General features: G+C 29.3%; 1 protein-coding gene across 1 annotated transcript; it reads right to left on the bottom strand.

The window, feature by feature from the left end:
- Positions 1 to 7,549: 7,549 nt before the first annotated feature.
- LOC111618643 (DNA polymerase epsilon subunit 3-like) lies at positions 7,550 to 25,371 on the bottom strand. Its single transcript, XM_023360204.1, has 5 exons — positions 25,163 to 25,371; positions 16,547 to 16,618; positions 15,935 to 16,020; positions 15,741 to 15,859; positions 7,550 to 11,092 (listed from the first exon to the last, which is right to left on the bottom strand). The coding sequence occupies exons 1-5, from the start codon at positions 25,193 to 25,195 to the stop codon at positions 10,992 to 10,994; spliced, it is 411 nt and encodes a 136-aa protein (XP_023215972.1). The 5' UTR covers positions 25,196 to 25,371; the 3' UTR covers positions 7,550 to 10,991.
- Positions 25,372 to 25,401: the final 30 nt, after the last annotated feature.

The following is a 25,401-nucleotide window of genomic DNA, read 5'->3' as shown; positions in this document are numbered from 1 at the left end:
AGTAAGCTATTAAATATTAATTCTTCTTTAAGATTCTGTAGTATTTTCTGTAATTTATTTCCTATTCCTTTATCATTATAAAAACCAAATGAAAAATACTTGTATATAGCAGGTCTTTGATTTAACAGACTAATTAGAGGAAAAATGTGTGTACTATTACCAAAAGTCCATTAAATTAAATGTTTTAACAAATATATAAATAATAAATGTAATGAATGTCTTACAATGTTCAGGATATGAATTAAAATGTTATGTAATGTACATTGAGTAATTTATCTTCCATTGATTCAATCTTCTAGCAAGCTCTATTCACAAATTAAATAAAGATTCTAAATTCCTTTAGAACAGAAATGTTTTGTCAAACCTGAGATCCATTAAATCAAAGGTATACTGTACTGAAAGTAAATATTAATTTAAAGTTTAATGTTTGAAGAATTTGCTATAAGCAATAATTATCAATAATAATAATAATACAGTAATTTAAACTTTCTTTCAGATCGTACAGTCAATGCTCAAACGTTTAAAGGAATTAGAATCAACTGCTGNTTTATTTCTTCTATTTATGTAAATAAATGTAATGGTTTTTGTAAATAAGTGTTTTAATACTGTTAACTAATATAAACGATTATTTTAAGTCAAACTTAGTTTTCTTCAAAGTAATATTTTTAGATCTCTTGTTTAAGATATTTTGTGATATTAGTTGAGTACTAATTTTTCTTTTCTTTGTTTATACATAAATGTATTCTATAAGTGTCTGTAAATCTTCAAATTTTTTTTTTTCAAGAAAAATTGAAGATTTACAGACACTTGTACAAAATTTATTTATTTTGGATAAATTTCTAATATAATTAGGCTAAGAAAAAATAATTTTTGTTACATTATTTATTTTTTGGTATTATGCAGAAGATAATTGATGAGACTAAATAAATATTACTGTATCTTAAGTTATGTCCACTTCAGATAATGTTTATTTATTCTGATTACTCTGATTTTTTATATTAAATATATTATATGATAAATGAAATTTTAATCTCTTATATTTATATTATTTGTTGCACAGAATCAATGTAAATAAAAAAGAAACCTCAAATTGCTTTTCTAATTTCATGTATCGGATCATTTTCAGTTAATGGAAAAACTTCTGTAACTATTCAGTAATTTTCAGAAGTTAAAAATATATATTAAACAAATAAATGTTACAAAATGGAAATTGTATATATATAATTTCCATTTTAAAAAATTTCTGAAAAGTTAATTTTTATAATACATAACAGATAACCTTAATCTACAGTTAAGTAAATAATCTATTTTAAATAATTCTTATATGTATGTACAGTACATGATACATAAGTGTTATTTTATGAGAATCTTTTATTATAAAGTTCAAAACTTTCTAACGATAAGGTTGCATAGACTCCAGACTAAGTGTTTCGCATAGACTCCAGACTAATGCATTTATTTTAAAATTGAACAAAATGAAAATTAAATGCAATAGATCAAAATTATAGCATTTACGTATTGTAAATGCTATAATTTTGATTACATTCTAGCATAAAGTTAAGTATTTATCTAAAAATTATCGACCAGAAACATTAAGAAGTAACAATTCATTCAATATAGAATCTGATAGTATGGTTTTCATTTCAATCATCAATGGATCTTCGTAAATCATGAAGAAAGGAAAATAGTAATTTTTGAAATATTAAATTAAGAAAAAACATAATGCAACATGAATTTTGGAGATACACAAAATATAATTTACAATTTCTGTACATCTAATAATTTATATTATTCTAAATGCCAACATTCTGATGATTGTGGCTTTGCTAGCTTGCTAACATTGATAATGTCCTTTTTAAATAATTATTTGAATTATATTGATTCTATGCAACTTCTTATATGAAAGTGCTATAAATTTTTCTTTTTTTAAATTTATAAAACATTTTAAAATATGAAAAGTATCAGAATTTGTTTAAAATATTAGTTCTGTTGATAGAAAAATAATTTAAATTTAATTTTCATTATTAATAATAATGTTTTTATTATTGTCCGAATTCAGTTTGAGTCGTTTCGTAAATAAATTTTTATACTCATATAAACTAAGTGTGAAGTGACATAGAACTCACTAGTATATAAAGAATTTAGAGATTTCTCATACTACTATAAACTGATGCTCATCTTACAGTATTAATTCAATAACTCTATGACTTACTGCTAACTTTACAGCTTGTCCATCATATTGTTATTTATTAAGTGGTTTGAAATCGTTGCATCTACATGAAGGATTGTAAGACATAAGTACCTTCGAAATCTCTGAAAATGAGATGATTTGCATGCCTCAAATGATTGCGTTTCCTGCTAAGAGTCAGCACATTCGAGGATTACATAGTCAGTCAATTCCAAGCATTAACCTATCAGACATTTCTTCTGATGCTAAAGAATAATTGTTTGTGTCAAGTAAGCTAATCTACCATTACATATAAATGTTACCTTATAAAATAAAGAGATCTCGTGTAAAATCTTGACATTATAATAGTTCAAAATTTACTAACTGTTGTAAATATGAAACAAGTTGGCATTTTAATGCTTCTTTATTCAGTTAGAAGAATAATTATAACTTTCTGTAACTAAAAAACATATGAAGTTTATATTCAAATGAAATTATTCACATATTTAAACATTGATACATTAATTTTTTTTTCTAATCCAAAATGTTTTGGATTATATTTATTAAGATATAACATATTTCAATTATGACTAAAATTAATAATAATTTTAAGCTAATGTTATTTGTGAAACAATAATTGAAGTGAATATAATATAATTTAATTATAATTATTACATATATATATTATTAGAGATTTTATATAAATGTTATCAGTAAACATAGAGTTACTGAATTTCAATTATTATATTAGCAATAACATTTACTTAAGTAACAAAATTTCACAGTTGTTTTAAGCTTAAAAATATGAAATTTATTTATAACTAAAACTAATGAAAACGACAATGTTATTTTGAAAGCTTTAATTTTTTAATATTCCTCTCAAATTTTTGTGAAATCTCAATTTAATATTTAAACTGCCACGATAGGCCGACTGAAATGAGGTCTGGACTTAATCTCCGATTTAGACACTTTTTACAAGTCCAAATCGCATCATATTTGTGAAATGTTAAGCTAATCTGATTCAAACTCCATAGTCAATGGCTGGCGCAAACTTGAGCTTGATCTCTGCCGATGAAGAAATTTTTAATCACGAGAATTTCAGATGTACTTTTTATTGTATAATTTTCAAAAAAATATACAAAAAAATAAAATTAAATATTTTCACTTTATTGTGTGATAACTGTCATGCTATGACTTAATAAAATATATTTGGGTAATGTAATATGAGATCATTACTCCTCCTTTGAATAATAATAAAGTACAAGAACTTAAATTGTAGTCTGGTATTGTAAGGATCGAAGCTGTGTCTCGTTTAGCTCGTGCGAATCCAGCCGTGATTACAATTCACAACTTAAAGTTGATCTGTTTTGTTTATCATCTTTCGAGATTGAATCTATTCTTTTGTTTACGAAGAAACTAAAAATAAATCTCCAAAAAGATTTGTTTCTTTGAGTAATAACTAAATACATCCAAGACTATAATTTTATTTAGAAGTTATAACGAAAGTCAGATCATTATGATAAGATATGGTTTTGTATCAGTTTTCAGATATATTAAGTCTAGATCTCTTACATATTGGCCTAATATATTTTAATTTTCATACATTATTTTGTTATAAGTTTGGTTAAATGTACTTATTATTATTATTATTGGTTAATGAAAAGAATAGTGAATATTAATTCAAAAAGTTAGTGTTAAACATGAATCTTATGAACTGTGTGTAAATTAAATTTTTTTAAGACTAATTTCACTAATTGTATTTCTAAACAAAACAAAAAAAAAAGGCAAAAAATCAGTAATTTCTACTACTATTTGTAAATGAAATTTGAATAATTGTAATTAGATTTAGTTGGAATCTGTAAAATCCAATTGGAATATTTGTTTTATTATGCAAAAGTTTATTGTTAAATTCTTTTCATTAAAAGTAATTAAATTGTCTTTTTTGAAAGTTACTTGCTTCATTTAATTATTTAATTAATTATGTAATATATTAATTAATTTACATAAAAATAGATTTTACTTATCCAGTTTTTTAATGTAGAATTAGAGGATTCGGATTTTATGCACGCGTGGCCGGACTTATATACATTAAGATTGAAAAGCTTTATTTTATAAAAATTAGGAGAGGATTTATTAATTTTAAAATTCAAATATTCCAATGGATAATGCACATAAATGTAAATACATGTTTTCTCGGAAGTAATTTTTTTTATTTCTAAAGAAAACAAAATAACTAAATATATTTACAGAATCAATATTTGTTTTAAAATGTATGTTTTACTTGTATTGTTGTTTTTAAATAAAAATTTAACTATAAAATATATATAATTGTTTTAATATATTGAAATTTTACTCAACTGGTAGGTTGCGTTCTTTTCGATTGTCTCCGAACACTTCCCCGAGCAGTGCCACGGTGTTCTTTGCTTTTAAAGGTTATTATTGATTGAAAAGTTAAAATGTGGCTGTAAATTAATGCAAGGTACTAGTTATTTTTCAATATTTTCAGAAATATTTCTTTATACTTTTAAGTAAAAAGTAATGAAACAATCATTCTTACAATTAGATCTAGGAATGTATTTTAAAAATTTGTTTTTATTTCTATAAGAAAATTTATAACATGTAGTCAAAAATTAAACTGTTGGCACAGATTTTTCACATAATCGTCTTTAAGCATCTCTTGCGACTATACATTTCTGACAAATTTCTGTTGTCAAAGCAGTTCTGGAAGCCTGAAGTCTTAAAGACATCATGAAAAATGACTTTCAGTTTCTGGTTAATGAATATCTAACAAAGAAGGGTGTATCAATGCTTTCTGGATCTCTTTAATCCCTTGATCTTTCCCTCACAGACTTTTCTCTTCCTAAAATGAAAGAGAAATTGAAAAGTTGCAGGTTCCAAACAGCAAGTGTAAGTTTTATTCAGAAAAAGTGTATATTGATTGCATCTGTACAGTTGACCCCTCCCCCTATAACGCGGTAGATACGTTCCACTTTATAAGAATTTTGCATTGTAGGAATCCTTAAATACATGAGTCAATCACAGTCCGGCACATGCAGTTTATGGACTACGGCTGTTTCAAAGGTTTTCTTCCATAAAATTAATCGATTCTAGACTAATTCGACTCAACATTTCCAAAACACGTATAATTTTTTGGGAATAATCCGTATGAACTACGCTATAAACAAAAAATTGTAGGATTACTTACCGAGTGTGCACCGTTCGACCATGCCATTTCTTAAGCTTGTTTTTGTCGCGGAGCAGCACACCAAATGGCGGGTGCGTTTTCTGATAAGTTATTTCTCTGCGAAAAATTCGTTGAACTTTGGAGACATCATTAATAGAAATAATTTTTATGGCCATTGAATAAGAAATGTTTCTTTCACAAGAAATGTATAAAATTACATTACTGTATTAGATTTACAGTACCTAATTTAGGCCTGTATACTGTACAGATGATAGTAAACACAACTTACCTGCCTAAACTCTCTGTAGCGTGTAAGTAGTTCGACTGCTCGTCCACTATTGGTCCAGATTCGACCAATCCTGTCGCGACACGAGTCGGCGTTAAGAGTCTCTTTTAGCATCTTTATATGAATACGGTCGCAATTTTTTCGCCGCGATATACGAATCCACATTATATGAACCCATGTTATAGGACGTCGATTGTATATACGGTATCTACATAAGCATTTATTATTATTATTATTAGTGGTGATGATAATAAATTGAGAGAGTATGCATCTTGATCACTTATGGACTGAGACACATATTACACTAACTGCTTGCTAACAGTGTGCATTCTGCAACTTATACTGTATCATTGTAAAGTTTAATCAGCGTATTGATTATTGTTACCGTTTCAAACTTCTTCACAAATGGTTTAATAATTTAGGATTATCTTATACAACAGATGAGCTAAGATTATGAAATTTAGACTGAAATTTGAACCTTGTCATATACAAGGCTGACTTATCTGCCAAAATATATGGTAATATCTAGAAAAGAGCTATTCTACCCATTCCTAACAGATCATATTATTAGCACATGTAATAAATATTAATTAATGTGCAAGTATTATTAAACATTTAGCACGAAACAAATTGGATGAAAGTAAGTAGGCATCACAATTTGTAGTTGAGTGTATCTGTTGATGAATGAGGGAATCTACAGGTCTGCAATTTGAAAATTGCACCTAATAACATAAAATCTACGTCTTTATATTTGTAAATGAGAATGTTTGTTTGTTCGTTAGCTATACACTCCTTAGCTGTTCAATTAATTGATAGGAAACTCGGCAGTTAACCGAGTTTCCTATCACATACTTCTAATTTAGATAATGTCGTACATCCCACCTCAAAATATCTATTGGATTTCTATAAATCAATTAATTTCTATCTACATTTGATTTGCTGATTTACACATAGTGCAATCTGTTGGCAAAAAAAAAAAAAATAATAATAATAAACTAAATATAATTCATACAGAAAAGGATATAATTAAAAATATTATATTCACTTAATTACTGAGACAATATAACGGGAAGTAAACCGCACTATATTATACTGAGTATCACATATTATTCACCTGCATGGAGTAGAAAGTTACACCATTTCCAGTTTCTGTTAACACTTACGTGCATCCAGCGAAAAGTATTACACTATGAAAACTATATAAGTATTTAATTTTCCACATCTAACGGCTCGGGGGAGGATTTTTCATTTCTGAATGGTACTTTCTTAATTCTAATAAGGTCCCACCAGTGCATCGCCAACACGCCAGCCACATGGGGTTTTCCGGATTTTATTCACGTTAGTAACACCTAAATTGGGGCCAGTTTCCCCATAAAAGTCTGCCTGAGAGGCATCTCTCTCTCTCGGAAGATGGCTCACGTATGGCGTTGTGGTAATCAAATAAAGTTTATTGGGTTTTACCGCAAACATTTTTCAAATTTATGATTAATAACGCCGGGCATGACCATTACTGCAAAGGATACTTTCTAAACCCGGGCCAAGCCGGGTGTAACAAGCTAGTTATTTAAATAGATTCAATTATTCGTTAGTGTTTTCAACTAGAAGAAGGCTCTTGATTACCAGTCTTCTAATAAACAGTTGCATTTGACCAAATATACCAAAATGTTATTTTAAATTCAAATTTGCTGTAAAATTCAAGAATCAAAATAAATTTAATATTATGCAAGTTAATATACCAGGGACACACCGTTGTTGCGCCAAACCGCTCAATTTTTACTTTAAATGCAATTTTTTTTTTCTTTTTTTTTTTGTCATCCCTCATAACTGTTAATTTTAATTAGACATTGTGCATTTTTGGATTAATAATAATTTTTAATATTTTGATAAATATCGAATCATTAAACAGTTATGAAATTTAATAAGTTTTATTAAGTACAAAAATTTATATACAATTGTGAAAATTCCACATACAAATTTAATTGCTAAAGTAATTAAATTCTGGTCTGAACACATATCGACTGTGTTTTTGGTTAAAGTTCAACGTGAAAATGGTTTTCTCCTGTACTACATTATTCTGTGATGAAACGTTTTACTAGTATCAATGGAACACCGGTCGAGATATTATATAAGTTGCATTGGCCAGTTAATAGTCGCTTAAACACAGTCTTTTATTAAACACGAGAACATTGGCCAAAGTGACAACGAAACATTAAACAATGTCGATGTTCTATGCACTTTAACCGAAGTGGGAGAACCAATCTCCAATAGAGTCAAATCATCCGTAAATTGGGATAGAAAGTAAAGTCCAGTCGATTAAGTCGTAGTTGGGTAAAAGGTCAGTTCTGGGTGGCTGTATCATATTCGGTGGAAAGTTGAAATCTGCGTAAGAAGACCTCGGCAGAGAAGAGGTTTTTCATGATCACCACCCGTTTCACAACGGGTGTATGCCACTCCTCCTCCGCATCTTTTGGAAGCACCTGCATTACACCAGGCGCCATCCTGGGGCTGGGCATGGCCCGAGGTGTGCCACTTCTTCAATTCTTTGAAATTATCCATTCTGCAAAGGAAAATGAGAGAATGTTGTAAAAACACAACTTGCATTAATTAAGAAATATTCCTATTCTAAAATGAAATGTAAATTTCTAATGCAAAAACGATTTGTTTTAATTAAACTATAAAGAAATTTTAACACCGGAGTAGATAAATTACCCAACTTCACTGCCTGTAACCAGTGTTCTTCTTCTCCAATGCAGAGGACTTTGCAAACGTTTTCGAACCTAATGTGGTTCTTCTTCAGGCGCTATGGAATTCCCTATATGAATTTGAATTTCCAGTTGCTTTGGAAGATCTTTCTGGTACAATGACACCATCAGGCACACGTGACAACGTTCCAGAAAGATTTTCTCAATATTAAAAATTTGGATTTTTGGGTAAATTTCGTCATCTCTGTCTGTAAAGAGTGGGATTACACAAGCCTTTTAACTCATCCTCACAGACACGAGCTGATATAATGAATTCACATAGAGTTAGGATATGCTCGAACACTATCCTAAAATAAGGAGATAGTACGAGAAAAGATAGAAAATAGGGTTAGAATTAGAAGGAACAATGGTAGAATCTTGCAATAGAAAGTTGTACTTTGAATTTTTATAATTCTTGAAAAGTTAAATTGATGTAAAACAAATATTAATTTTTTATGTTTTCTGTTTAATGTTTTACTAAAAAGATTCTTAAGCCTGCAAAAATGTAAAAAGTTTAAAAAATGTTTCTCTTATTGAAAACTTTTCTTGGATGCAGGAACCCGTTCCTTATAATGTTGCTGCAACAATGCTGCTGATATGTAATTTATGGTTTATTTACTACACAAACATTACATATAAGTTTTCCCACTTATCTAACCAAATTTATACAGATAACTACTGCTTTTGTGGTTGATACTGGGATCATCAGTGGTCAGATATGGGAATTTCCTGGTTAACTACCAAGTGAATAGCCCATGTGATTGCTTTCATAATGGAAACAAAGGTGAAATAAAAATTTTTTTCTCTTTCATGACAAGTATAGAACAAACTTTATTTTCATATATGTGTGACATCTGAGAAGCACCCCTTACTATTCTCCCGACACCACTGTTTTCCGGCAAATACAGAAACCTTTGATTTTGTTTTTCCGCCGGTTTGTAGAACGTGTGCGAGTGTCTACATATGGGGATAAATATGGACGGATGGAAGAGGGAAAGATAGATAGATTGAGTATCCAGAAATAATGCACTCCAGTGTGCATTTTAGTAAAATTAACAATAATTTATTAAATGAAAAGACTTTTCTAAAAGAGCAAATTATTAATGGGAGTCAATTTAGAATTGTGTGAGAGAGAATTTACAAAGTAGGATGCGTGTTGGTAAATACCTCGATTGTTAGATCCTTAATTGATGTCGGAATGCTGTGGATCGTCTTGACAAATGGATGGAGAGGTTTCTGCTCAGTTGGGAAAGCAAGACTCCTGGATGGGGCAGATCTTGGACAAATGTCTGGTAGGTATAGTCAGCTAAGATCCCATCAATTGCCTCACAAGGAGGCGGACCGGCCTTTACTTTTTATATGGGGGTCCTTCCCTTGTGTTCCGACGCCCATTTTAGGAAAAGTTATTTGTTGCTCCAATACGTGATTTTGTCATTAGATTCCTAATGAGTAGTCATTCAGAAGCTATGTCACTTGTGAAGGACAATCATGGGAGAAAGTTAAAGTTCCTGAACGGTATCTATGACATCTTTGCTGTTTAGTTTATATTTCATATATATGTACTAAATTTATTTCATCATTCTTTTTGAACAAAATAATTTGCATTAGCCTGGGTAAAAGTGTTCCAAGAAGTTATATATGAATCATTCCATAAAAATCGAGAGAGAGGTTAAAAGATAGGTTTTGTCTCTCTTTTAACTATTTCAACTTTGTGACATCAGGAGTATCTTCATAGCAGATTCGGTCAGGCCCACAATGGTCTAGGATGTTAAGAACAAGATTAATCTATGAAAAATTCCAAGCATCCAGTTCAAAGGGACCCATAAAAATATAGATCCCTTTGAATTCAGAAATTGACACAAAGGAGGAACTTTTTTATATTTATTGTTAAAGAATCTAAAGGTAAAAATCAATGCAATTCATTAGTTTTCAGAAAGGGAAAAAGTGTTGATTTTTCTTAAATAATAAATCATAAATTATATTTCAAACTTTGTTTTATAATCTTCATAATATATTATAAGCAATTTACAGATTGAATGAATCTTTTTTTCTGATATGTGGGTGCTAAGAAGGTCGTTTTCCACACCAAGTTTCGTAAACATTGTTTAATTTTTGTTATTTAAAGGCTTTAAAAAACTATGAAAACCAATTTGATATCCACATACATTTATTTTTATAAATTTAAAAGATATCAACAAGTACAAATTTATACAGATTCCATATATTTGAATAACACAATTATACTCCACAACTTCTTATTCAATCAGCATCAAGATTATAAAATTAATGAAATTTAAATCATTTTGTATTCGTTAATGCATGTACAGTACAAGTTCTTTATAAAAGAACTAAAATTCAACTTTAATTTTGTAAAAAAATGATTCATTCATTAATATTTCCTATAATTTGCTCAGAAATTAAAGTAAAAGCATATTTTATAAAAAGATTTAAACCAAAACATGTTGATTGGCGGGGAAATTGTGAATTATAAAACTTTCATACATATACACACGATTCATCTTAATAATTAGACAATAAATATATTAAATATAACAGTATAAAAGTATAAATATGGCATATGAGATATAAATATATAATTTATTGCTAACATTATTATTCTAGATTTTCTTCTTCTTCCATCAGAATGGAATTACCTAATTTGTGCTTTTTTATCATTTTACAATTATCTCTCTTTCCTTTTTCTGTATGGTAAACTGAAATGATAAATGTATAATTTAGTATAAGTAATTTAATCTGATTTTTGATTAAATATCACACAAGATTTACTCTACATATATAAGATATTTTATAAGATAAATATTTGGAAAAAATGGCAAAAATACTAATAGATTTTCATTACTAAAACTCGTTGAAGTGAAAAAACAGCTCTATCGATACTCTCACATTTTTGTTTAACAACACTGTAATAAATTAATGAGAATGCTTGAACTGAAAAGTAATAAAAAATAAAGTCTAAAACTGAAATATTTGCTATTCTGTATGACTTCTCATGCCATACTGTAACTTCACAGTCCACATTGTATACTAATGCAAATACAATATGATTTTTAATTCAACTTTTACAGTTAGAAATGCAATTCTCTAATTCAGAAAAACCAACTTAACAGTTTGAAATTATAACAGAATAATTTATATTTGGATTAATTTTTTTTTTATTATACTCTAAATCTGTAGCTCTTGATCAATAAAAAGTCTCTTACAATCTCAGCATTTTGTATTTTATTTTGACCCGGTTCTCGGTTCCGACCACTTACAAATCTGGTTTATTTTATGATTTGGGCACCAAATACTCTGTGCCAAATTGCAACTCCTGACACGTACTCCTCCATATCTCTATAGGTGCGCAGCCATTGACAGCAGTGTGAGTTAGAGACGAGACATAGTCTCGTCAATAAATGCTTTTATTCATCGTGATTTTTAGGATTGGGGTTGGTGGGTTGGAATGGCACACCACCATCATATACATCACTGCCAATGGCTTATCCAGAAGAACCCAAACAACAGCTAACTCAAAAATTAGAAATATTTGAATAATTATAACTACATTTTATTAACACATGCATAACAATTATATTGCAGATGGTCCAATAAATTATATTTGCCTCTGTAAAGTTTTTTTAAACAATGTTTTGTGTCAATTAGGAGGACTCTGTAATTTCTGTAAAGGAGTACAGATGCTGAAGTCACGACAACTTAGAAATTTGGATGAAATTTGAGTTGCAAGATTGGAGGACATGATACAAAGCAACTTAAATAAAAGCATTTAATAACAATTTTTTCAAATTGCAGCCCAAAAATTTTCCGTAAAGTGTTCAATTTAAGCATCTATTTATATAATTGAAATTGTATTAATTAATAAATCTATTTCTTATTCTTGTTTTGTGAAATTACTATATTTTACGGCCCATAAGATGAAACTTTGCCAAAAAAAAAAAAAAATCCCTACATCTTATATGTGAAGTTGAAATATCCCATATGCTAATTAATTTGCCAAACGGCCTTCAATTGGCTACAGGCAATATTTACCTGGTCCACCTCTTGAATGAAAGAGTTATTCTTTAATTAAACATAATAATAATAGTAATTATTATTATTATGTTTAATTAAATGAATGTTGTGACATTCACAACATAATAATAATAATTACTATTATTATTATGTTGTGAATGTCATACTTATCTGATACTGGCGCCAAGTCTATGCTGAACTAAAGTCAAGGCACAGCTACCCAAACAAATGTTACGTTAAGCTGTGTTATTAGTGTGTGTGTCAACATCTAGAAACTTCCTAACAATGTGATATGTGTTCAATTGTGGCTTTCTGTAGTGCTGTGTATATGTTTTTATTAAGGTGTAATGTTTCTAGGCATTTGAATAGTGTATGTGGTATAATACCAGTGGAAGAGAGGACCACAGTCACAATAAATACCTATCCATCCTCCACAGATGCCTTATTTCTTGGGTGAGTGGGGTGTACAGTACTTGTTGATTTTTTCAGTATTTGCATTTTTCATGTTATGAGTGTTGGGAATGGAGATGTCTATTACATAGGCAAACTTACTGCACTTGTCAAGTTTGATATCATCCATGTACATGAGATGTGGTAATGTGAACAGTGTTGTTTTATTGTGTCTGATATTGTAACCATATTGTGTTTTGTTAAATGTGTTATAAATGTATAAAGAGTTAAGTACAAGGTAGAAACAGAGAGGACTCAAGGAATCTAATCTCCTTAAAAATTTCTTTGCTCGATGTATATTTTTTTTTGTGTGTTATTGAGGTTAAGATATGTAATATTTTTCTCCAATGGAACATGATAGAACCAAGGAAACTAATGAGTTGAGGATGAATTTTGTAGATGCAAAGTGTCCGCAGCAGCCAAATGTGTGGAACACTACTGAATGCTTTTCTTTAATCAATGTATGCCATGTGTATGTTTCTGTGTTTCTTATGAACTTGCCATAGGTTCTTTCCAACCTTTCTGATTTCTACAGTAGGCTTTTTGTTGTTCTGTAAGAATGTCATGTTCATCAATATGCTTGTACATTTTGTTTGCAATACAAGAGATAAGAATCTTGTAAAGTGTTGGAAGACATGTACTGTACTTTGGTCTGTACTATGCAGGACCTTTGGTGGTGGTGTTTTTTGGTTTCATATAGGTGATGCCCTGCATGAGAAAATTTAGCATGTCTTGTGGATTGTTGATAATATGAATTAAATGTTTAGCTAGTTCCTGGTGTAGGGATATAATTTTTTGGACCAGAAACTGTGAATGTGTCTACAGCAGGCGTTATCCAGTTGTGTGCTTTCTGCATCATGCAATGGATGTCTTGTGTATTTATTTCAACACAAGGCATACTAAGTATGTCTTCATGTCTGCTCTCCTCTTTGATCCAGTCTGCTTCAGCATTGTGCATGACAGCAGCAGACCAAAAAGAAGACCAATAATTAGTGACTTCTTTTTCAGTTGGCATGACGTTGTGTTGGGAATCAGTATTAGAGTTGGTATTAATTTGCCTGTAGAAGAGTTTTTCATTATTTGTGAATAATTTATTTTCTTTACTTATCTAACTTCCTAAAAAGGTTTTTTGGACTAATAAACAAATTGTTATATCCTTCTAATCTGACTTTTTACTGGAGTTCAAGAGTTACTTGGAAACAATTTTAATTTCCAGATGTTTTATTTATATTCATTTCAGATCTAACATTTCCACCGATCCCCCCTCAATAATATTTATGCAAATATTTTACGATAGGTACCATCTATGACAAAGACCACACCAAGTATTCATAATCATCTAAAACAGCAATGTCCAACACGCGGCCCAGTCAATGTTTTTGTGTGGCCTTTTTAAAACAGTAATTATCTCATCTAGATTTTTATTACAATGAAATATCACATGTATAGTTAAATACATTAATACATTATACATCATATTAATACATTACTATGATGTATAACACCTTGTCACTTACACTCAGAAATTAAAACAGTTATTAAATTTTTTTAAACAAAGTTTCAAATGTATTACATATACAATATATTTATGCACTGTACATACTGTATGCATATGCATTTATTCAGTATGTTTACAACAACAAAAGTTATGTGTTTTGATATAAGGAAATAATATTGCAGTAGCCATACTTGGACCAATGCTATTTTCACCACTTGTGGCCAAGGGAGACTGAGAAATTTTTCAAATGCAAGCATCTGCCTAACTCACGAGCACGGGCCTTGTTAACTCAGGCAATGGCTGAGATGGTATTACATTTGGATCGTGTTATCACCATCGTTAGATCTCCACAGATGTGGGTTCAGTCACTCTTAGCTTCATTTCTCCCCACAGACCTCATTGGGTGACCCTACCAGCAGCAGATACTCCAGCCAGCATGGTTGTGTAGTTCATCAGAATTACTGAGCTCTAACCACAGCAAGGTGGTGACTGGTGAGAGAATTATTATTATTATGTCTGTTTCTCACAGTTCAACTGGTAATTTTGGCGGGTCAATGAAAACCAAGCCTTTGTTTTCTTATTGTTGTACAGGGTTGAGGAATCTGAGAGTGATATGGCATGCTTGTAAAACAACAACCTTCTGAATTTCTGGTAGAAGATCAAGTTAGTGGCAGTTACTTTAGATGCACGGTTAATGTTTTTGGAATTAGAGCTGCCACCGATATAATTATTGGTATTAATAGTATTTCCTTTTGCTTCAAAAGTCATTGAACTTCATTTTTCAGTGACTGATATTTGATACTAACAAAACAGGTTTTCCTTGAAATTTTATCAACAAGAACAATGTCAGATTTATTATAATCAATTGTTTTGTCTGTTATTAGTTGTTTATTCCAATATAATATTGCTGAATTGTTTTCAATTACTAGAGGTAGACTGAATTTGAAATAAGGTACCATATTACTAAGAAGTTTGAATATTTTTGCAAGATGATAATAAGATTATTTTGGTAATTTGATTGTCTTGTAGTATATTCTGTTGATGCAAATGATTGGCATCTGAAAACAATATATTGAATTGTTTCATTGGCTGATTTGCATGCCATCAATATTTTATTTTGTTGCTATTCATTGAATGGCATACATTAAACCTTCAATTTTGGCATGGTCCCATGATAAGTAAAAGTGTGAATTCTAATTTTATTTTTTAAAATTGGTACTAAAAGGTAAAGGGATGGCTTAAATACACTAAATACTAAGTACTTAATACTTTTTCCTAAATATTCTTTACTGAAATGGGAAGACATCTTAAATGCCATAAAATATAGTAATTATAACTTCTAATATTTCTAAAATAAATGTAAAAAAAAATGATTTTTTTTTTACTTTTTAGACTTTCTTTCAAGGAATTTACAAAAGAACCAAAATTCATGTCTTCCATTGCAGCATATATATCTGGAGTAGTTAATGTCTTTTTTTCTGCTCTTAATGCAAAATTATTAGCACTGTAAATAAAATAATAATCTTATTAGTAACAATTATGTTAAAAATTTGGAAATAATTGAAAAACAAAAACTAACCAAGAAGTTGAATATAATACAAAAACACTCGCTGCTTTAGATAAAGCTTCTTTGGCTTCATTAGATATAGATATTCCATCAGGAAGCTGCATGCACATATAAAAAAAATATAATAAATTATAAAAATAGATGATTGAAGTTCTTATTAAGAAAGCAACTATAAGCATGTTTTCATGTTTTGATCAATTTCTATTTAATCAAAACAATTTGTATTGTTTTGATTAAAAAGAATATTCAAAAAGCTCTTTTCTATCATGGCAATTTCAAGTCAATTCACTTTTATTCTTACAGACCCGAGTGGTCGAAATGACAAAATTGTCTATCAACCATTTCAAGAGATTCAAATGTAAATTCAGAACAGAATCTCAGGAATTTTCGTGGATCTGCTTTAAATGTCATGCTTCGTTCTATGTCTTCTATCTGTCTGACCCCACTATGAAACAGTTTTCATCATCAAATCAATTTTTCTTCAATTCTGTTAATAGATAAATGATAAGTTAACATTTATTACGGTACAGTACATAAAAGAAAATAGCTAAATAATGAAAAAAACAATTGCCGACAAGAAAACATACTTTATAATTTTACATAATTAGATATAACAATACTCACGGTATGCTTGACAATTTTCGAAATTGCCGACTGGGGAAGATTAAAATCGTCTAAACTTTTTGCCATTATACCCTATAAACAAAATAGTTTTATTTTTACATTTAATTTAATAAAACACAAATTCTGTATTATTGGAGCGCACAAATTTAAATACACTATTAACTTCCGTAACATTTTCAGGCAGTCGAGCCATTATCAAAAGAACAACTACAATAGAACTTCTGTACAAATGTCTCTGTCACAGTTATTCTCTTGATGATAGGCTTGATTGTCCAAATTGCTCAGCAGTCATTCTCAATTTTTCTTGATTCCTAGCATACTGTAAAACATGTAAAATTTTTCTGGCACACTGTGTATATAAAATAAAAAATATATTAATGTATTTTAAACTCCGAATAGCTAAACAGTAACTTAAAATAATAACCATTATCCTAGTACAGTGGTGATGAACCTAAGACGTGTATGCCCAAAGTGACATGTTGGGACACACGACCTAGCACAATTTCAATCAGCTTCTTTACATTTACTCTAATTAAAGCATATTCCTTTCATTTATTTAAATATTGTTATTCAAAGTCTAAAACTTCAGAATGCATAAACATTTTTAAAGATAAGTATATTTATTCTATGGCATGCAGACAAAAAAGGTTTGCCATCCCTACCCTCATGGTATAGCCTAGCTATTGATTGATCATAAATATAATAAATCTTCATAAAAATGGGTTTCTTCTCATTTTTAAATATACTTTTGTAGTATTTACAGCATACCTAGTCATATCTTGAGACGCATCATTTGAGAATCACTATGCTAGATAAATGGAGGTTAATTTAAAGTTGCGCGCTCTAATAAAGTGAACTTTGCATTTTATTTTATAAGTAGAAATTTATTCATTATATATAAAATTCATGAAATTGGCTGACAGAACTGTATGAATTCTAAAACTTGATTTAAAAAGTATTATCTAAAACTAATTATTGAAAAATTACAAAAAATAAACTAAGTATGGCAATATATAAAAATTAAATTAGCTGAAATGTTTAAGCTAAACATACATTTAAATATTGTCAGATTTTTCTAATCTGTGATAGGGCTATTAATTTATTATAAAATTTGATCTAGAGGTAAACGATGTTACTAAATCATAATTAATCGATTCTAATTATCTAATTAAATACTTAATATTTAAATATTTCTAGTGGAAAATATTGACGCAAAATGTAATTTAAACTTGCAACTCTTGTCAGCACATACCACATCAATAATTAATAATTTTATTATTAATAATATTACAATTTATTTTCATGATAAAGACATTTATAAATTTTTGTTTCTATTTGTAATATTTTGAAAGAATTACCTTCAAAATTTAAACTTTTATTTAATTTTTTATATGTCAATTAATCTTTTAAAATGATTATTGTAATAATAGTAATAATAATTAGTAAAAAATCCTACATTCAGGAACCAAAATTTCCTAATAATTTTGATAATGGTGCCGAGCAGAAATGTTTTTTCCCCTGTTAATAATTGTTAATTTGATTTTTTCCAAATACACAGACAATAAAGATATAATTTGATATAAATATATATTTTATCATATCAATTATCTATTTGTGCTATAATAATATAGTAATTACATGGATTTTCTTTCTAGATGAAGCAAATACAACAAAGACAAAGTCGGTAACTCGTATAAAAGCAACTATACGACTGTTTTGAATAACAAAAATCAATATATTTCAAAATTGTTATTATAACATCCCTACATTAATGTTATTCTAAAAGCCAAACAAAACAGTTTAAAACAGCAAATATTTTACAAAGTATTAATTTTATATTTGCAGATCAAAATTTGATTGCAAAAAATAGTATGAAGTAATTCAAATGATACTAATATTCAACAAAATAGTAATATATTATATTAATTATACATTTCTATAGCTTTATACTATTATTAATTGGATTTAAAATGTTTCAAAATGTTTTGATAGATTATATTTTGTATATATTTGTTAAATTTGCTTTTTTTTATTAAACACAGTTATATACATATACAGTATATTAAATTGTCCCTTTATTTTTGTTATAAATATTTAATTAATTTATTAATTTATATTCAGAATTGATATTTTATCTGGTTTATTTAGTGAGGCATCAGTTTTTACAAACTATGACATTTAAATATCTTATGACAATCTTTCTCTTATTAATAACACACATTAATACATTATAGCTACTCCGGAAGACCATCCTTTTAAATTATTTTCTTAAAACAGAATTTTTATTCCATATGACTCATTGTTTTTAATCATCCTTAAGCTGACCACCCCTCTATCTTCTTGTAATCACCTGGACTCATAGTTTCTTTGTGCAAAATATCCTCTTTGAATCAACTAGTTTCATCATCCTATCCGAAATGATGAAATTAAAACCATGGTATGTACTGTACAATATACAATTTTGGGTATGTTGTATTGTTGTGTTAGATGTAAAAATTCATCTCAATTTTTTCCAACTTGAATGTCTCTAATTTTCTCCCATTTGGGCCTGTGCTAGCAAACACATAATGTGCTGTTAATATCCTCAATAACAACTTAGCCTATGCTTCATTCTCATTAAACTGAATAATATAACTAAACCAATGAATTTAATCTTTCCATTGATAACAAATATTATGATAATAGATAATGATAAATTTGGGTAAAATTTAGATGGCTTTTGGATCAAAACAGAAAAGAAATACTGAAGACATCATCATCTGAAAAAAGTTAAAACTAAAAAAGCAAATGTTTGTTTCAGATTACTTTAAATCAGTGTTTTTCAACCTTTTTGAATACGCGACCCCTTTACAAGTTAAAAAATACTGGCGACTCCCCTAGGGCCATATTAAAACTATATCAGTGATTTTAAGAATTATGTATTTAATTTTCTTTCTGTTGAGAGAAATTATTGTTGACTGAAATGAGAAATTAAGAAGAATCGACAATAACTTAAGAGACGTATACTATGATACTTCCTTCTCATAATAACATTGCGTTTGTAGTGCTGTTGACCCTTTTTTTTAGGATGAGAGTTTTTAACTTCTACTTTTCTACCTATTACTTCTTTTTTACGAGTCAGCACAACATTTTTTCGGCTATCATTTTCTGGCGTGGGCCGTACCCACCCAGGCCCCTCCCTGCCGACACCCATCATTCAGATATATATGTCAATCAAAAAACCAACTGTACTGTATAATCTCGCTGAGATTGTAGTTTTTTTTAATGTAGTGTAGGACCTACAAACACTTGTCTTTTTCTTTTACCCACGACCCCCCATGTAAGGCTTCGTGACCCCCAGGGGGGTCGCGACCCACAGGTTGAAAAACACTGCTTTAAATTAAACATTTAAGACATATGTAATTCTATTTACTGTAGATGAAAATGTAATATATATGATGTACTAATAAATAAATAAATATTCTTGCAGAACTGGTATTAACCAATACACAGCATTTTTAAATAATACAGTGGTACCTCAGGTTACGAACGCCCCAGCATACGAAATTTTCAGGATACGACATAAAATTCGAACATATTTTTGCTCCACGATACGAACAAAAACTCACCATACGACGTTACATTAGTTCGCATTTTTCATTTGTTTTTCTTACTACAGTTTTTTTTTAATGTATTACTTGGCTTTAATTTGAGTGTGTTTTTCGCGTTGGAATGAATTATTTGGTTTTACATGTAATCGTATCGGAAAAGATGATCCACCTTACGACATTTTCATGATACGATCTCAGTTTCGGAACGGATTAATTTCGTATCCTGAGGTACCACTGTATTTACTATATTGCCTACACAGTAGCCTGTATAGTGTTATACTAGAATATCACATATACTATGTAGTACTACATACAGTATTCTGTATCCTTTATATTTTTGTCACCCACTTGAGATGACCAGTTTTCCTAAGTTTAAGAAGTCATCACTAAGAGGTTTACTGTATTTAAATAACTCTAAGCTTAATTAAATGAATAATTATCTATCACAAATGTTTTGATTTACAAAAAAAATCAAAATATTTACAATGATTTGCATCTTAAATATCTTTTAAAAAAAATAGGATATTGTTTATATTCAATAGGAAATTGTAATTAAATACTCCTATTCAAAACTGTCTAGAGTACTGGTTCTCAACTTTCCTGAGACCACAGAACATCATTCATACACTTTTTTTTATTTCGCAGACCATTAGCATCAATATATTCAAAAACTCAATAAGCAATTTCATGTTTACTACTCTCAGGAAACAGTGAAGCAAGAAACTAATAAACTTTATTGCATTGAATAAAATAGAAACATGGAATTGTCTACAAATAAAGTAATATGTTGTAGTACATTGGAATAAATTTCCAATAAAAACTTTAAAATCTTTTTTCTGTAGAACACTTGAGGTAAGTTTGCAGAAAACCAATTAAGAATCATTGGTCTAGAGTCCAGCAGTCCAAATACAACCAAATTTAATATGGTTAAACTGGTGACATTTAGGACATGCAGAAAACATTTCTGTAAAAAAGAATTAGTACCACTATGGCACTTTTGGTGTTGCAAGCAACAAACATTTTATTTATGTATGTGCTATACAGAATTTACTCATGCTATTCATACACTTTAGCAATGCAAGAGATACTGCTCAATATTGTCCTTATTGAAAATGTAATGAGAAGGCAACGAACAGTATACAGTATTCAATGGTTGGTCACAGAGAATCAATTATGGTCAGGACCATAATTGATTCTCTGTGGCTAATCAGCCTTGAAAGATGCTGCATGTAAGAAACATCACATGCAGCATCTTTCAAGGCTGCAAAATATGCTGTGTGTCCTCAATAGACTACACTTTTTAAGTGTCATCAAAACCAAAATCACATAGATTATGTGATTTTGATTTTGATGACAGATATGATCTGGAGAATTAAGTGGCCAGTTGGTAGGACACTCAGGACTAATAACTCTGTTATCGTTAAATGTTTTTGCAGGAACCACTTTACACAGTTGATGTACTCTATCTTTCATGAAAGCTGTTGACTCAAAGCATTGTTGCTCTTGCAGTTGAAGTACAGCAAAAGTGTCAAGCATCTCTTGATATCTCTGGGCCATTACAGAGCATGCCATAGATCAATTGACATAAGTTTCTATGAAAAATGGTCCTAGAAAGTGGATTTAAATACACCATACTAATTTTAGATGAGTGCAATGGAGTCTACTGAAAAAACATGAGGGTTTCCTTGGTCCAAGCAAGTTATGGATGTTCATTCCACTGATATAAAAATGTTAATTTGTTTTTAATGTCCAAAACATACAATTAATTATTAAGCAGCTAGATTTCACCTTGTTTCAAAAAACATGGCACTTAGCAAATTTATTATTAAGACAGTCAAACTTGGATATAATAACACCAGTTATAATGACAAAATACTGACAATCCAGCTAGACCCGTATACTTTAACATTACATTTTATCCTGGTATAATAACGACATAAAAACTTAACGTCATTGTAGCACTTCAAATGACTTCAATTATGAATAAGTGTAAATAAAATGTACACTATTTTAGTATGTTGTTGTTGTTGTTATTATTTAAATTTATATTTTGTTTTTATTTGTAACTTAATCAATAATTCCATTAATTTAAAAAAAAAAAATGTAATGTAATATCATCGTAAAATAACATAAATTTAAATATCATTTCAAACAGAATTGCTGTTCAAAAACCTGATGAAGCTTATTAACCAAGCTGAAAATATTAGTTGTATTAAAGTTTAAGTTGCTGGAAAATTATGTAAAGTATTGTGTGTCTCTAGTTACAGGATCTTCTACAGACATAACGCATCCAATTTAATTCTGGAAGGAAGGAGGTCAATACAAAGGTGTTCAATTTCCTGTTAGCAGCAAGCAACTGCTGATTGTAGCTGATCTTATACAAATGACAATGCTCTAACTTTCTCAATACCTTCCACAACTACCATGACACTACATGTACACTCCTGCAACATTATTCAACAACAGCTGTGGTAATATCTTTAGTGACATGTGAAGTGATAGGTTTGTGCTCTTGGCCAGAGTGAACTCCTAGAAGTCCAATTTCCTTAAATCAAGTGATTGAGAACTTGTGGAGTCAATAGTTTTCAGTGAAAATCTTACTATGGTAAAAGTGCAGACACAGCATTGACATTGTTTTCATACGACAACTTCACAAGAAATTTTTCAGCAAGGTAATGACCATTATAGCTGAAAGAATAATATTCAACAGCTGTGGCCACTTTTATACCCAGAACTTAGCTGCAACTTGCATGCTTAAGCAAAGAAAACAGTTTTTTTTTTGTTGTTTGCAACATCAAAAGTACAATGGTAGTGAGTTTTAGTGCTAATTATTTCTTTATGAAAATGTCTTTCATGTCTTGAAGTATCACCATACTAGATTTAGCTGAATTTGGACTGCTAAACATCTCTAGACAGCATTAAATAGGATACTTTATGATAATCTGGTATATCAAAAAAATTGTATATCTAGTGCGCCATTATTAAATTTGGATAATTATCGAATAAAATTGCATTTTAATCCTGCATGTCAGAAACAAATAAATAAAAAGGTTTAACACAAATATGACATTTTATCGCATATAAAATAAAAATAATAATGAAATACAGTTTAAAAGAAACATAAATAAGAACATTTTATCCTGTACATTTGAGATTTCATCAGTTAAAAGCACATATGAATATGGAACATTCTACATGAAAAATTAAATAAATGTTCTAAAATAATGACTAATTCATCCTATATAAATTAAAGATATCTGTTGATACTATTAAAATATAGTAACACAATAATGTTTATTAACGTTTTTTGGATTCGGTTAATAAATATTTAGTTCGATAATGGAGTCAGTTTATTAACAACATGCAAGTTTATAAAAATGTTGTTAATCTTAAATACTTTTTTCAATTTGATACAAATACTGCTTTAACTATTAAAGAAATAATCACACCAAAACCAGCAATGTTTTTTTCAAAAAAAATTAAACATCTTTAGTCTATTTCAGGGCTTCTTAAACTTTTTTTATTCATGAACCCATTTATGATTGTGATTTTTTTTGTGACCCAAAAAATATAAAATAAAGATATACAAATTTGCAAAAACAATAATGGTGTACTACCACAGTTCACTCTTGTGTTACAATGGAACAGAGACAGCTGAATACAGTGAAAAGCGACAACACTATTCTAGTTCACACTACAGTGTTGCTGAATTGTTGTCTCGCTGCACCAGAAGTGACACAAAGCGCAACTCACGAAACGTATGACACAAAACGTGCCATTTTCAAACTCTCACAAATTATTTTCAATATTTTTGCATTAAAATCTCGCGACCATAAGATTTCGCTAAGCGACCCCAAATGGGGTTGCGACCCATAGTTTAAGAAGCCCTGGTCTATTTGATAGATCAATGGTGCAAAACTTTACAATTGACGGACCAAATTGCAAAGTCTTAAGTAGGTGGGCCACAAATATTTTGTATATTCCATATAAAAAAAAGTAGACCTATTTTTATCATTTATATGTAATGTGTCAAATATGTTTGCAGGACAAAATTTTGGAATTTGGAGACAGTCCTTTGGGCACCATTGGCTGCATTCAGAAGAGTCTACAGTCGTAACCAAGCAAAGGTGTTTCAATCGTTAGCCGTTACGTGGTTAATCTGCCAAACGACGAGAAGCGACGTATGCATCGGAACAGGAAGCAACCATCATCGGTCAGTTTAAGCTAGAGACAGGTAGCATAAATGAAAGACACTACTAAACGTAACGTCAAAACATCAAACATGTTCCGAAACAGCACTACCGTAGGCGTTCGGCAGAAAAATACTCGACAGCTCCCGAACTGTCGAGTCTGCCGAACACAGCCATTGCGATAGACTATCAAATAAAGAGAAACCAACCAAAGCTGGATCTAAATATACAATGTAGAAAATTACAAACTCCATTAAAACATATTATACACTTTAAATCCAATTCTTAAGACTACAAATGTACATTTCTGTATAAAAAAAAAATCTTCTGACATCTCATTGAAGACAGTATTTACAGTATATTTAAGATTACCTTAGTAATTGTCATAATATAATTTCCATTCAAAAAAAATACTTAACTGTTAAAATTATACAAAACATATATTCATATTGGCATAGAACTATAACCTAAATGAGCTAACATTAATCTTATCCACACCTGCTAAAGTTTTTATTTAATGGTAATAAATTGAATATCCAATTATTGAAATTTAAATGGGAAATATAAATAATTTGTCATATTCAAGCTTGTGAAATATGTCACTGTATGAAGTTATTAATCAAAAATATAAATAAAGTTTGTTCATATTAACAAGTATATAAATATGAGAGTAATTATTCACAGTAATGAGTTAATATAAAATTTAAAAATGAAGTTAAATGTATATTTAATTAAAAGATTTTATTAAATTTCATTAATAACCAATAAAATTATATAAATATTTATTAATTTAAAGGAAATTCGATTTATTTCGATCAAAATAACATAACTTTTACCTGGTCGATTCGAAGAAAATCACGTATTAACATATGACATTTCAAAAAGAAGAAAAATAATCCATATCATAACATTGACCGATCAAATTTATCGTATGAAAATATAATAAATATTTTCATTGGCCATAACAAATGTATAATTTTGAAGACTACTAATCAGTTTAACCGTAACAAAAATACGTATACATTATTGGTCGAGTACATTTCATTCAGAAACATTAGTTAATAAGAAATGGCGA

This window comes from Centruroides sculpturatus, unplaced genomic scaffold (assembly GCF_000671375.1).
Source record: "Centruroides sculpturatus isolate CEXI.00-Female unplaced genomic scaffold, Cexi_2.0 scaffold94, whole genome shotgun sequence".
NCBI classification, from domain to species: Eukaryota; Metazoa; Arthropoda; class Arachnida; order Scorpiones; family Buthidae; genus Centruroides; species Centruroides sculpturatus.
Note: the sequence above shows the minus strand (reverse complement) of the source record. Positions and strands in the feature narration are given on the sequence as shown.

Coding starts and splice junctions, on each gene's coding strand:
- LOC111618643 (XM_023360204.1), bottom strand. CDS start 25,195: ATGTTAATACGTGATTTTCTTCGAATCGACCAG. Junction 16,619..25,162: donor ATTTTCTTCGAATCGACCAG/GTAAAAGTTATG, acceptor TTTTGTTTATAG/GGTATAATGGCAAAAAGTTT. Junction 11,093..15,740: donor CTTGAAAGAAAGTCTAAAAA/GTAAAAAAAAAA, acceptor TTATCATTTCAG/TTTACCATACAGAAAAAGGA.